Source organism: Salvelinus fontinalis, chromosome 11 (assembly GCF_029448725.1).
Source record: "Salvelinus fontinalis isolate EN_2023a chromosome 11, ASM2944872v1, whole genome shotgun sequence".
Taxonomy (NCBI): Eukaryota; Metazoa; Chordata; class Actinopteri; order Salmoniformes; family Salmonidae; genus Salvelinus; species Salvelinus fontinalis.
The window spans coordinates 5394546-5407885 of NC_074675.1; the positions used below are offsets into that span (position 1 = coordinate 5394546).

General features: G+C 42.6%; 2 protein-coding genes across 2 annotated transcripts in view; both read left to right on the forward strand.

Annotated features, from left to right (window-relative positions):
- LOC129864907 (dual specificity tyrosine-phosphorylation-regulated kinase 2) overlaps window positions 1-13340 on the forward strand; it is a 501483-nt gene that overhangs the window by 365400 nt on the left and 122743 nt on the right. The window lies entirely within an intron of this gene.
- Window positions 5176-7761, forward strand: LOC129864909 (GTPase IMAP family member 9-like). Its single transcript, XM_055937223.1, has one exon. The coding sequence runs from the start codon at window positions 5177-5179 to the stop codon at window positions 5780-5782; it is 606 nt and encodes a 201-aa protein (XP_055793198.1). The 5' UTR covers window position 5176; the 3' UTR covers window positions 5783-7761.

Sequence of the window (13340 nt, forward strand, 5' to 3'; positions counted from 1 at the left end):
ACGCTGGTCTATGCGCGAGGCCAACTTGATCAGGGACTCGAGGTTGTCCGGTGGTTCCCGAGTGGCCAGTTCATCTTGGATGGTGTCGGAAAGACCCTTCAAAAAGCACAATGTGAGCACCTCGTCGTTCCAGCCATTCGCTGCTGCCACCGTGCGGAACTGGATGGCATAGTCCGTCACGCTGCGCCGACCTTGGCGGAGAGTCAGGAGCTGTTTGGCTGAGTCAGGGCCACTGGTAAGACCTTGAAACACTCGCTTGAATTCTTCAGCAAAGGTAGAGTAGCTGGCACAGCAGGGACTTTGGGCATCCGACACAGCAGTATCCCAGGCTAGGGCTTTTTCCGACAGCAGGGTGATGATATATCTTGGACCGGCCAGTGGGAAACGACGAGGGTTGCAGCTCGAAAGAGAGAGAACATTGGGTGAAAAACCCCTTACAAACACTCGGATCACCTGAGAACCGTTGGGGAGGCGGCAGACGAGGTTCAGCCAGGGGGTTAACTGCCACGGGCACTTGAATCTGATGAACTGGAGCAGAAGCGGTTGCCGGGGAAAGTCGATCAGAAATCTGCTTTATGGAAGTCAGCATCTCCGACAGAAGTTGAGAATGTCTAGCCATTAACCTGTCTAGGATCAGCGTGGCGCTAGCGGCACACCCCCCCCCCCCCCACTGAAAAACCAGTGCCGCGAAATTCAAAAAAAATATTTTTTTTAAATATTTAACTTTCACACATTAAAGTCCAATACAGCTAATGAAAGACACAGATCTTGTGAATCCAGTCAACATGTCCTATTTTTAAAATGTTTTACAGGGAAGACACAATATGTAAAGATGTACATCTATTACCTAAAAACACATTAGCATAATCCACCATCTTTTATTTGTCCACCAACACCAGTAGCCATCACCAATTCGGCTAAACTAAGATATTTATAGCCCCTAACCAACAAAAAAACTCATCAGATGACAGTCTGATAACATATTTATGGTATGGGATAGGTTTTGTTAGAAAAAAGTGCATATTTCAGGTAGATGGCATAGGTTACAATTGCACCCACCGTCACAAATGGAATAGAAAAACTACTTAGAGCAACGTGTTTACCTACTTACTAATCATCAAACATTTCGTAAAAATACACAGCATACACGAATCGAAAGACACAGATCCTGTGAATACAGACAATATTTCAGATTTTCTAAGTGTCTTACAGCGAAAACGCAATAAATCGTTATATTAGCATAGCACATAGCACATAGCAGCCCAGCATTGATTCTAGCCAAAGTGAGCGATAACGTCAACATCGCCAAAAATATATTAATTTTTTCACTAACCTTCTCAGAATTCTTCAGATGACACTCCTGTAACATCATATTACACAATGCATATAGAGTTTGATCGAAAACGTTTATATTTAGCCACCAAAATCATGGTTAGACAATGTGAAATGTAACTCAGCTGGTCAGAATATGTCCTTGCGCCACTTAGACAGTGATCTACTCTCATACATAAATACTCATAAACGTGACTAAAAAATATAGGGTGGACAGGGATTGATAGACAATTTAATTCTTAATACAATTGCGGAATTACATTTTTTAATTTATCCTTACTTTTCAATACAGTTTGCGCCAAGCGAAGCTACGTCAAAAAACATGGCGTCCTAAGCCACTAAAATGTTTCGACAGAAACACGATTTATCATAATAAAAATGTCCTACCTTGAGCTGTTCTTCCATCAGTATCTTGGGCAAAGGATCCTTTCTTGGGAGTAATCATCTTTTGGTGGAAAGCTGTCCTCTTGCCATGTGGAAATGCCAACTGCGTTCGGGATGAACTGAAAAGCGTGCCCAACTATTCACATCGTTTCAAAAATAAATGTCCCAAAATCGCACTAAACGGATATAAATTGCTATAAAACGCTTTAAATTAACTACCTTATGATGTTTTTAACTCCTATAACGAGTGAAAAGATGACCGGAGAAATATAACAGGCTAAACTAACGCTTGGAACAGGAGGGGGTCGGTGTCCTCCACGCGCGTTACGCAGCAAGAAAAGACTTGCTAGCTACAGGGTTTTTTCATTTGTAGTGCCTGTGAACGCGCAATCGACCCCATTGGAATCGTCATCACGTAAAGGCATCCAGGGGAAGACGTAAGAAGTGTCCGTATAGTCATAGCAATAGCAGTGCCCTTTTAACTGACTTCAGAACAGTGGCCAACATTTCTCAAATCTGACTCCATGTCAGGGAAATTGCTGTAGAATGGGCTCTGTTCCACTTAGAGACAAAATTTCAACTCCTATAGAAACTATAGACTGTTTTCTATTCAATAATAATAATAATATGCATATTGTACGATCAAGGATTTTGTGGGAAGCCGTTTCAAAAATTACCCAATTAGCATAAATAGTCTCAACAGCGCCCCCATCCCCAACAGGTTAAAATGTAGAGCGCCAGATTCAAAAAAATTATATAAAATTAAACTTGATTAAATCACACATATAAGATACCAAATTAAAGCTACACTCGTTGTGAATCCAGCCAACATGTCAGGTTTCAAAAATGCTTTTCGGCGAAAGCATAAGATGCTATTATCTGATGATAGCCCAGTGTAAACAAGAGAGTGTAGCCTATTTCAACCATGCTGGAGCTACTCAAAACGCAGAAATTAAATATAAAACATGCATTACCTTTGACGAGATTCTTTTGTTGGCACTCCAATATGACCCATAAACAACACAAATGGTCCTTTTGTTCGATTAATTCCGTCCATATGTATCCAAATTGTCCATTTATTTGGCGCCATTGTACCAGAAAAAGCATCGTCCAATTTGCACAGTCACGACAAAATATCTAAAAAAATTACCTCTAAACTTTGCCAAAACATTTCAAAGTACTTTTGTAATGTTACATTTGCAATATGATGTGATGTTTTTCACTGTTGAATCATATTGCAAATGTAACGTGCATTTGCAATATGTTTAAACAGTGAAAAACCACCAAAATAGCATTCTGAAATCACCACTAAAAATGACATCACGATAGTCTCCAGGCCGTACCGAGTTCAACGAGATGCCCCGCTTGACCGTAGCTTGCTCGGTCTGAGCACAGCGACAGTGACAAGAAGATGACCCTTGACCTACATTTCAAGTCTTTTGCTTTTGGGAGACAGAGAGAGAACTGTTAAGGTTTAGAAGCACAATTTGACCTCAGGAACGTTCCTAAGGTCTCTGTGCAAGCCTAACCTTGACCGTGTGGCATTAACCCTTAACAGTTAAAAGAACCGGAAGTGCCTTAAAATGCGGTCATAGGTGCTGTTTCGAAGGTTTAAAAAAGTCAGATCTTTCCAAAACTTTAAATGTGTGAATCGGTCAACCCTCATGAACTGTAAATCATTAATTTCTCTAAACAGATGTCTTAGGAAACCTCACACACACACACACACACACACACACACACACACACACACACACACACACACACACACACACACACACACACACACACACACACACACACACACACACACACACACACACACACAGCAAGGATGGAGTGAAAAAGTATGGTGCTTAAAGACACACAGAGCCTTAAATGCTTTTAGGGGGGATCCAGACTTCCATACCCGCTCTGGGGGCACTATACTACCGCCCCAAATCAATGGGTGCTGGCCTGAGTGATTTATGGAGGTTTTCAAAAAAGTCCAAACTTTTCGTGCACCTGGTATTTTTTTGGGGTTACCAGGCGTAATTTTTCAAAACGGTTTAAATTTCTTTTAGGGGGCATCCAGAGTGTCACATGACCGGATGAGGTAACGATTCTTGTTCTAGGCTAGAAGCTTTCCGGTGTTTTGCTGCTTGACACAGGTCGACGCAGGTATTGCACTTGATTTATCGTTATCGTAACCGTAGGTGCAGCCAAGTGGAAATACGAAAGCTTTCTAGCTATTTCGCACTGACGGTAATTTGAACACAGGAACGTTTCTAGTGAAAAGGTGCTCACACTCAGAGCCATGTATTTACACTCAGCCACCCTAGCCTTATTACGGGTTAACGTTTTGGTAATTTTGGTTGGCCAACAAAATGTAAGACTACAATGACTGCAAATGTTATATGAAAAAAAAAAGTTTTGTTATTGATGGACAATGGCAAGGCTGCCATTGTATTTTCAGTTACATTCTGGTCAATAAAAATGGTTTACACATTTATTTTTTAAGAAATACATGGAACTACAACCGAATAAAACACCATTAACCATCATGCATTGCTTACATTCATTCTATACTGAAAAGTCTGTTCAGAAAATTCGAAAACAGTACATATAGGCTTACAACCACAATGTTTTAATAGGGATTGAAAAAGACAATATATCTATGTATTCATAACGTAAAATAAATATATACAGGCGATTGCGTTTATGGTTGTTGCAACGGCTTGTGTGTCGCCTACTGGTTAAATGCAACCAACTGCTATCGGTTCATGGACCTTGTCTTGGCAATTCGTTTTGTATTGTTTGACTTATTTCTATGAATTTAAATTTACTTTATATGAAAAATACTTCTGTAACTTCAGTAGCATCCACCCTATATAACTTTCATGAATATGACCAATTGTTATTTGTTCAGGGACCTTGACTGTAGAATCTATGCCAATTACGTTAGCATTTTTAGTATATATTTTAATTGAATTGACATGAAAAATACTTCCTTAAAATTTGAATAGTTTCGACCCAATATTACTTTTATTAACACAACCAACTGCTATTGGTTCAGGGACCTCACCTGTCCAATCCATAGGAATGACTTTTGTATTTTTTTTGACGTTGTCTATTATGTTTATACATTTAAAGAGGTTCATAGGTACTCCTGCCTTTTATCCCGCCGGCACAGGGAGGGGAAGGGGGGGGGGGCGACCATTCAAAATATGCCATTTATATAATTCTTGTACATTCCGTTGAAGAAGTATTGATGAGAAAAGTCAGAAAATTTCATATAAAGCTAACTATACTGTAGCTTTTTTGCAGTTGTTTCTTTAGTTTCACAAAGGAAAAATTGTTGAGTGTATGTATCCAATTTCTTCCAGCACACGAACAAGGATGTTTAGCAGGACATTTGTTTTCACTGAATAGGTTACTAAGCATTAATTCTTTCTTTTCAGGTCCTGACCTGAGAATTGTGATGATTGGGAAGACTGGAGTGGGGAAAAGTGCTGTTGGAAACACCATTTTGGGCAAAAACATATTCAAATCTCATCCCAGCGCTAACTCTGTGACTGGGACTTGTGAAAAGCATCAACTTCAAGAGAGTGATAGGAGGATTTATGTGGTGGATACACCAGGGATTTTCGATATAGTCCTACAGTCTGAAGATATCAAAAATGAGATAGTGAAGTGTATTCAGGTGTCAAGCCCTGGTCCTCACGTCTTCCTGCTGGTGATTCAGGTAGGCAGATTCACCAAAGATGATCAGAATTCAGTTGAAGCCCTGGTGGAAATCTTTGGACCAAAGGCCTCCAATCACATGATTGTACTGTTTACTCATAAGGATGAACTTCAGGGTCAAACAATACAAGAATATGTACGCACCTGTCATCCAAAGCTTCAAGAAGTGATTCAACGATGTGGCAACAGATTCCATGTTTTCAACAACAAAGATGGGAATAGAAGTCAAGTTGTTGAGCTGATCAAGAAGATTGATGACATGGTGGCAGGAAATGGAGGAAAGCACTTCTCTGAGAAAATGTATCAGGAGGCAGAGAGAATTGGCAGAGCTCCAAACATATGAAGTCACATTCCTTGATGAATTGCAGCAGAGTCATTAAATTTTAAACAAATACTTGATTTAGAAGATGACTAATAATTAAGCATAGCTGTGGCTATTTCCTCTCCACGAGGAACACAATCTATGACTACTAACACTGAATCATGATATCTTTACCATATAGCCTACTGTAGTATAACATATATAGTAGTAGTATAGTAGTTCAGTAGAAATCTCTCCTCTAATAAACATTTTTCTTTATTATTTGAGATGAACATTAGTTAAAATGTCATGCTATGTATTAAGATTCTGAATGTTGTGAATACAACATGAAGAGAAAAGTGAAAATTAACTGTGGTATGATATGCTGATTGAGCCCTAAATTTACGGTAACACTCAAATTAAGTCATGGTGGCATGAAATTCGAGCATAATCTCACCCCCTCCCAAAAAATTTTTTGTTTTGTTTATTGTTTCACCTAATCAGATACACTGTCATGAACATGCCAAATTGGTTAATAATAAGGCATACAATGCTATACTGAACAAAAATATAAATGGAACAATTTCAACAATTTTACTCAATTACAGTTCATATAAGGAAATCAGTCAATTGAAATGAATTCATTAGGCCCTAATCTATAGATTTCACATGACTGGGCAGGGGCACAGTACTGCACTTACACAAATGACTGAGGATTGGTTGAAATAAATTCATAGAAAGAAGATTGTGGGAGCTGTACTGTTCATTTTTAGTGCAGCCTTTGATATTACTGACCATAACCTGTTGTTGAGAACTTATGTTTTATGGCTTTTCAACCTCTGCCATATCGTGAATTCAGAGCTATCTATCTAATAGAACTCAGACTCTTTAATGGAGCCTCTCTAATGTCAAACATGCAGGATGTGGTGTACCACAGGGCATCTGTCTAGGCCCTCCACTCTTTTCTGTTTTTACCAATGACCTGCCACTGGCATTAAACAAAGCCTGTGTGCCCATGTATGCTAATGATTCAACAACATACGTGTCAGCAACCACAGCTAATGAAGTTACTGAAATCCTTTACAAAGAGTTGCAGTCAGTTCTGGAATGGTTGGCCAGTAATGAACTGGTCTCTGAAACTAAGAGCATTGTATTTGGTACAAATCATTCCCTAAGTTCTAGACCTCACTTCAGCTGAATCTGGAATGAATGGTGTGGCTGTGGAACAAGTTGACGAGACTAAATTACTTATTGTTACCTTAGATTGTATACTGTCATCATTAAAACATATATATTCATTGGTTGGGGAGAGGTCTGTCAATAGTAAATAGATTCATTTTGACACCACACTCCAAAAGCAAGTGCACGCTTTAGTTTTGTCTTAACTTGATTATTGTCCAGCCATGTGGTCAAGTGCTGCAAAGAAAGACCTAGTTAAGCTGTAGTTGTCCCAGAACAGAACGTCTTGCTCTTCATTGTAATCAGAGGTATAATATAAATACTATGCATGCCAGTCTCGCTTTGCTAAGAGTTGATGAGAGTGAATGCATCAAAAAACATGAATGTGTTGAAAATTAAAAATTGTTTGCATAGTCAACGTACACACAGCTCTGACACACCATACCAGACATGCCACCAGGGGTCTTTTCACAGTCCCCAAATTCAGAACTGTTCTGTGTCCTGTTCTGTGTTCTGTGTTCTGTGTTCTGTGTGGACCCCAAGAAAATAGCTGCTGCTTTCGCAAAAGCTAATGGGAATCCTAATAAAATACCAAAATACCAATTAAAAGGTGTAATAAGACAATGTATAAACAAAAAAATGGTTGTTGGTCTATTTTAAGTAAGCATTTAAATTAATTGTGAGCAGTGTAACTCCAGATGAACAACTATAAAGTTTGAAAATCACTACTATGGTTTGTCAATTCATATACATGTACAGGCTACACATTATCCAATAGCATACCTTTGATAAAAATGTAAAATTACAAACTGAGGTTGAAGAGAAAGTTTTTAAAATATTAAGCTAGGCCTACTTGTTGTAAGCTTAACTGATAAAACATATCATGCTATCTCAAATAAAGATTGAATAAATAAATGATCATTATGTAGCCGGGACTGAATTCATTATCCTGAGCCAGAGAAAAGTCAAGGGATGGACCTAATTGGAGTTGGTGTACTTTGATTAGGATAAATATTCACCCCTCTGACTTTTTCACATTTTGTTGTATTACAACCTGGAAATAATTTGATTTAATTAGAATTTTTATCTATATACAGTTGAAGTCGGAAGTTTACATACACTTAGGTTGGAGTCATTAAAACTCGTTTTTCAACCACTCCACACATTTCTTGTTAACAAACTATAGTTTTGGCAAATCGGTTAGGACATCTACTTTGTGCATGACACAAGTCATTTTTCCAACAGTTGTTTACAGACAGATTATTTCACTTATAATTCACTTATAATTCCTCCGCTCCAACCCCCATGGAGTTAGGGGGTGCTGCAGCAAGGGCGATCGGAGGAGGAGCCTCCTCCTGCACTGGGTGTGGTCGGAGAGGGCACACTGCCGACCGGTGCTGGAGGAGCTCGTCTGGGAGTCGAGACGGCAGGCCGAGTACTGTTCGGGCACCCCAGGTGAGTCAGCACCAGGCTCACCCAGAGCCCCCTGTTGGTCACATGTATGTGTTAATCTCTTTCCCTGAATTTTCCCCCCATTCCCAGCATAAGGCGCTAGTAGATTCAGGCGCAGCGGGGAATTTTATGGACCGCGGTTTCGCGCATAGGTTAGGGGTTCCCCTAGTTCAGATGGACAAACCATTCCATGTGCACTCCCAAGATAGTCGACCATTAGGGTCAGGGGTGGTCAGGGAGACCACGGCTCCACTGGACATGGTTACGCAGGGGGTTCACGTGGAGAGCATTAGTCTCTTCCTCATTGATTCACCTGCGTTTCCAGTGGTACTGGGGATACCCTGGTTGGCCTTTCACAACCCCACTATTTCGTGGCAACAGAGAGCTCTAAAGGGGTGGTCAGAGGAGTGCTCAGGTAGGTGTGTGGGAGTCTCCATCGGTGCAACTACGGTGGAGAATCCAGACCAAAGCTCCACCGTGCGCATTCCCCCCGAATATGCCGATTTGGCTATCGCCTTCTGTAAAATAGGGCGACCCAATTACCACCCCATCGACAAGGGGATTGTGCGATAAACGTCCAGGTAAACGCCGCACTTCCCAGGAGTCACGTGTATCCCCTGTCACAGGAGGAGACGGTGGCTATGGAGACAAATGTCTCTGAATCTTTGAGGCAGGGGTACATTCGGTCCTCCACGTCACCCGCCTCCTCGAGTTACTTTTTTGTGAAGAAGAAGGAGGGAGGTCTGCGTCTGTGCATTGAATATAGAGGTCTAAATTCTATTACGGTGGAGTACAGTTACCCACTACCTCTCATCTCTACGTCGACGGAGTCATTTGACGGAGCACGCTTCTTCACAAAACTGGATCTCAGGAGCGTGTATAACTTGGTGTGTATCCGGGAGGGATATGAGTGGAAGACGTTTAGTACCACACCTGGCCATTATGAGTACCTCATCATGCCCTATGGGTTGAAGAATGCCCCAGTAGTCTTACAATCCTTCGTAGACAAGATTCTCAGGGACCTGCACGGGCAGGGTGTGGTGGCGTATATCGATGACATTCTGATATATTCCGCCACACCAACCACGCATGTGTCTCTGGTGTGCAGAGTACTTGGGCGACTGTTGGAGCATGACCTATACGTCAAGGCTGAGAAATGCGTGTTCTCCCAACAGGCCGTCTCCTTCCTGGGTTATTGCATTTCCACATCAGGGTTGGTGAAGGAGTGTGACCGCATTGCAGCTGTGCATAATTGGCCGACTCCCACCACGGTAAAGGAGGTGCAGCGGTTTTTAGTGTTTGCCAATATCTACCGGAGGTTTATCCAGGGTTTTGGGCAGGTGGCTGCTCCCATTACCTTACTGCTGAAGGGGGGACCGGTGCGTCTGCAGTGGTCGGCTGAGGCGGACAGAGCGTTTTGTCGCTTGAAGACTCTGTTTACCGAGGCTCCCGTGTTGGCTCATCCGGATCCCTCTTTGCCATTCATGGTGGAGGTGGACGCATCCGACGCTGGGATTGGAGCAGTGCTCTCCCAGCGCTCGGGTGCGCCACTGAAGCTCCGCACCTGCGCCTTCTTTTCGAGGAAGCTCAGCCCGGCGGAGCGAAACTATGACGTGGGGGACCGGGAGTTGCTGGCTGTCGTAAAAGCCCTGAAGGTGTGGAGACATTGGCTTGAGGGGGTTCAAATCCCCTTCCTCATCTGGACCGACCACCGTAATCTGGAGTACATCCGGGAGGCGAGGAGACTGAACCCTCGCCAGGCAAGGTGGGCCATGTTTTTCACCAGGTTCAGATTTACGATATCGTATAGACCAGGTTCCCAGAGGCAGACGCACTGTCCCGTCTGTATGATACAGAGGAGCGGTCCATCGATCCCACCCCCATACATCCGGCCTCTCGTCTGGTGGCGCCGGTGGTGCGAGAGGTGGACGCGGACATTGAGCAGGTATCTCGGTCAGAGCCTACTCCACCTCAGTATCCAGCTGGGCCAAGGTACGTCCTGCTTGGTGTCTGTGATAGGTTGATTCGGTGGGCGCACACGTTACCCTCCTCTGGTCATCCGGGTATCGATAGGACGGGTCGAAGCCTTAGGGGGAAGTACTGTTGGCCCACTTTAGCTAAGGACGTGAGGGTCTGTCTCCTCCTGTTCAGTGTGCGCTCAGTGCAAGGCTCCTAGACACCTGCCCAGAGGGAAGTTACAACCCCTCCCCGTTCCACAGCGGTCTTGGTCACACCTGTCGGTAGACTTCCTGACCAATCTTCCTCCGTCCCAGGGTAACACCACAATCCTGGTCGTTGTGGATCGGTTTTCTAAGTCCTGTCGTCTCCTCCCTTTGCCCGGTCTCCCTACGGCCCTACAGACTGCGGAGGCCCTGTTTACTCACGTCTTACGGCACTACGGGGTGCCTGAGGACATAGTTTCTGATCGGGGTCGCCAGTTCATGTCCCAGGTTTGGAGGGCGTTCATGGAGTGTCTGGGGATCTCGGTCAGCCTGACATCTGATTTTCACCCCGAGAGTAATGGGCAGGTGGAGAGAGTAAACCAGGATGTGGGTAGGTTTCTGCTGTCGTATTTCCAGGACCTGCCAGGGGAGTGGGCGAGGTATGTTCCATGGGCAGAGATGGCCCAAAACCCACTCCGTCACTCCTCAACTAACCTTTCAACTAACTGTTACGACTCCCTGTTCGGGCAGGGCTCGCCAGCCTACTAGCTGCCACCGATCCCTTTTTCCTTTTCGTTTGTGTCTGTCTGTATTGATTACACCTGTGTCTTATTAGTTGATTTCGGTGGTTATATTTACCTCCGCTGCCTGATAGTCTTTGTGCGGGATTGTTTTTCTGTGGTTACGTTCGGATGGGTGCGTGTCTGCACCACAGGGTTTTCTTTTCTCATGGCAGTTGTGTCGTTTGGGTATGAGTTGTGGAGTAGAGGTTTCTCCACCGTGTGTAGCGTTTATTTCCCTGTGTGTGTGGCGACCTCGTTTGGGCGTGTTTCAGTCCCATGTTGAAGTTGAGTTGGGACTGCCTAATAAACTATTTTTCCACTGGGACTTCCTTGCTCTCCTGCTCCTGATTCCTGCACCTCCCTCCATTAGGAGGCAGGTAACACCTATATTGACATAACCTGAAAGGACACTCTGCAATGAACAAGCCACTGCTCCAAAACCACCATGAAAATGCCAGACTACGGTTTCAACTGCACATGGGGACAAAGATCATACTTTTTGGAGGAATGTCCTCTGGTCTGATGAAACAAAAATAGAACTGTTTGGCCATAATGACCATCACTGTATTTGGAGGAAAAAGGGGGAGGCTTGCAAGCTGAAGAACACCGAACCAACCGTGAAGCACGGGGGTGGCAGCATCATGGGGGTGCTTTGCTGCAGGAGGGACTGGTGCACTTCACAAAATAGATAGCATTATGAGGGAGGAAAATGATGTGGATATAATGAAGCAACATCTCAAGACATCAGTCAGGAAGTTAAAGCTTGATCGCAAATAGGTCTTGCAAATAGACAATGACCCCAAGCATACTTCCATGTTGTGGCAAAATGGCTTAACCTGTCTAGGATCAGCGTGGCGCTAGCGGCACACCCCCCCCCCCCCCACTGAAAAACCAGTGCCGCGAAATTCAAAAAAAATATTTTTTTAAAATATTTAACTTTCACACATTAAAGTCCAATACAGCTAATGAAAGACACAGATCTTGTGAATCCAGTCAACATTTCCGATTTTTAAAATGTTTTACAGGGAAGACACAATATGTAAAGATGTACATCTATTACCTAAAAACACATTAGCATAATCCACCATCTTTTATTTGTCCACCAACACCAGTAGCCATCACCAATTCGGCTAAACTAAGATATTTATAGCCCCTAACCAACAAAAAAACTCATTAGATGACAGTCTGATAACATATTTATGGTATGGGATAGGTTTTGTTAGAAAAAAGTGCATATTTCAGGTAGATGGCATAGTTTACAATTGCACCCACCATCACAAATGGACTAGAATAATTACAATGAGCAACGTGTTTACCTAACTACTAATCATCAAACATTTCGTAAAAATACACAGCATACACGAATCGAAAGACACAGATCCTGTGAATACAGACAATATTTCAGATTTTCTAAGTGTCTTACAGCGAAAACACAATAAATCGTTATATTAGCTTAGCACATAGCAATTAGCAGCCCAGCATTGATTCTAGCCAAAGTGAGCGATAAAAGTCAACATCGCCAAAAGATATTAATTTTTTCACTAACCTTCTCAGAATTCTTCCGATGACACTCCTGTAACATCACATTACAACATGCATATACAGTTTGATCGAAAATGTTTATATTTAGCCACCAAAATCATGGTTAGACAATGTGAAATGTAGACAAGCTGGTAAAGAAAAAGTCCTTGCGCCACTTAGACAGTGATCTACTCTTATACATAAATACTCATAAACGTGACTAAAAAATATAGGGTGGACAGGGATTGATAGACAATTTAATTCTTAATACAATTGCGTTATTACATTTTTTAATTTATCCTTACTTTTCAATACAGTTTGCGCCAAGCGAAGCTACGTCAAAAAACATGGCGTCCTAAGCCACTAAAATGTTTCGACAGAAACACGATTTATCATAATAAAAATGTCCTACCTTGAGCTGTTCTTCCATCAGTATCTTGGGCAAAGGATCCTTTCTTGGGAGAAATCGTCTTTTGGTGGAAAGCTGTCCTCTTGCCATGTGGAAATGTCAACTGCGTTCGGGATGAACTGAAAAGCGTGCCCAACTTTTCACATCATTGCAAAAATAAATGTCCCAAAATCGCACTAAACGGATATAAATTGCTATAAAACGCTTTAAATTAACTACCTTATGATGTTTTTAACTCCTATAACGAGTGAAAAGATGACCGGAGAAATATAACAGGCTAAACTAACGCTTGGAACAGGTGCGCGCCGGTGTCC

Excerpts from the sequence above, each read along its gene's own strand:
- LOC129864909 (XM_055937223.1), top strand. The coding sequence starts at position 5,177 with ATGATTGGGAAGACTGGAGTGGGGAAAAGTGCTGTTGGAAACACCATT.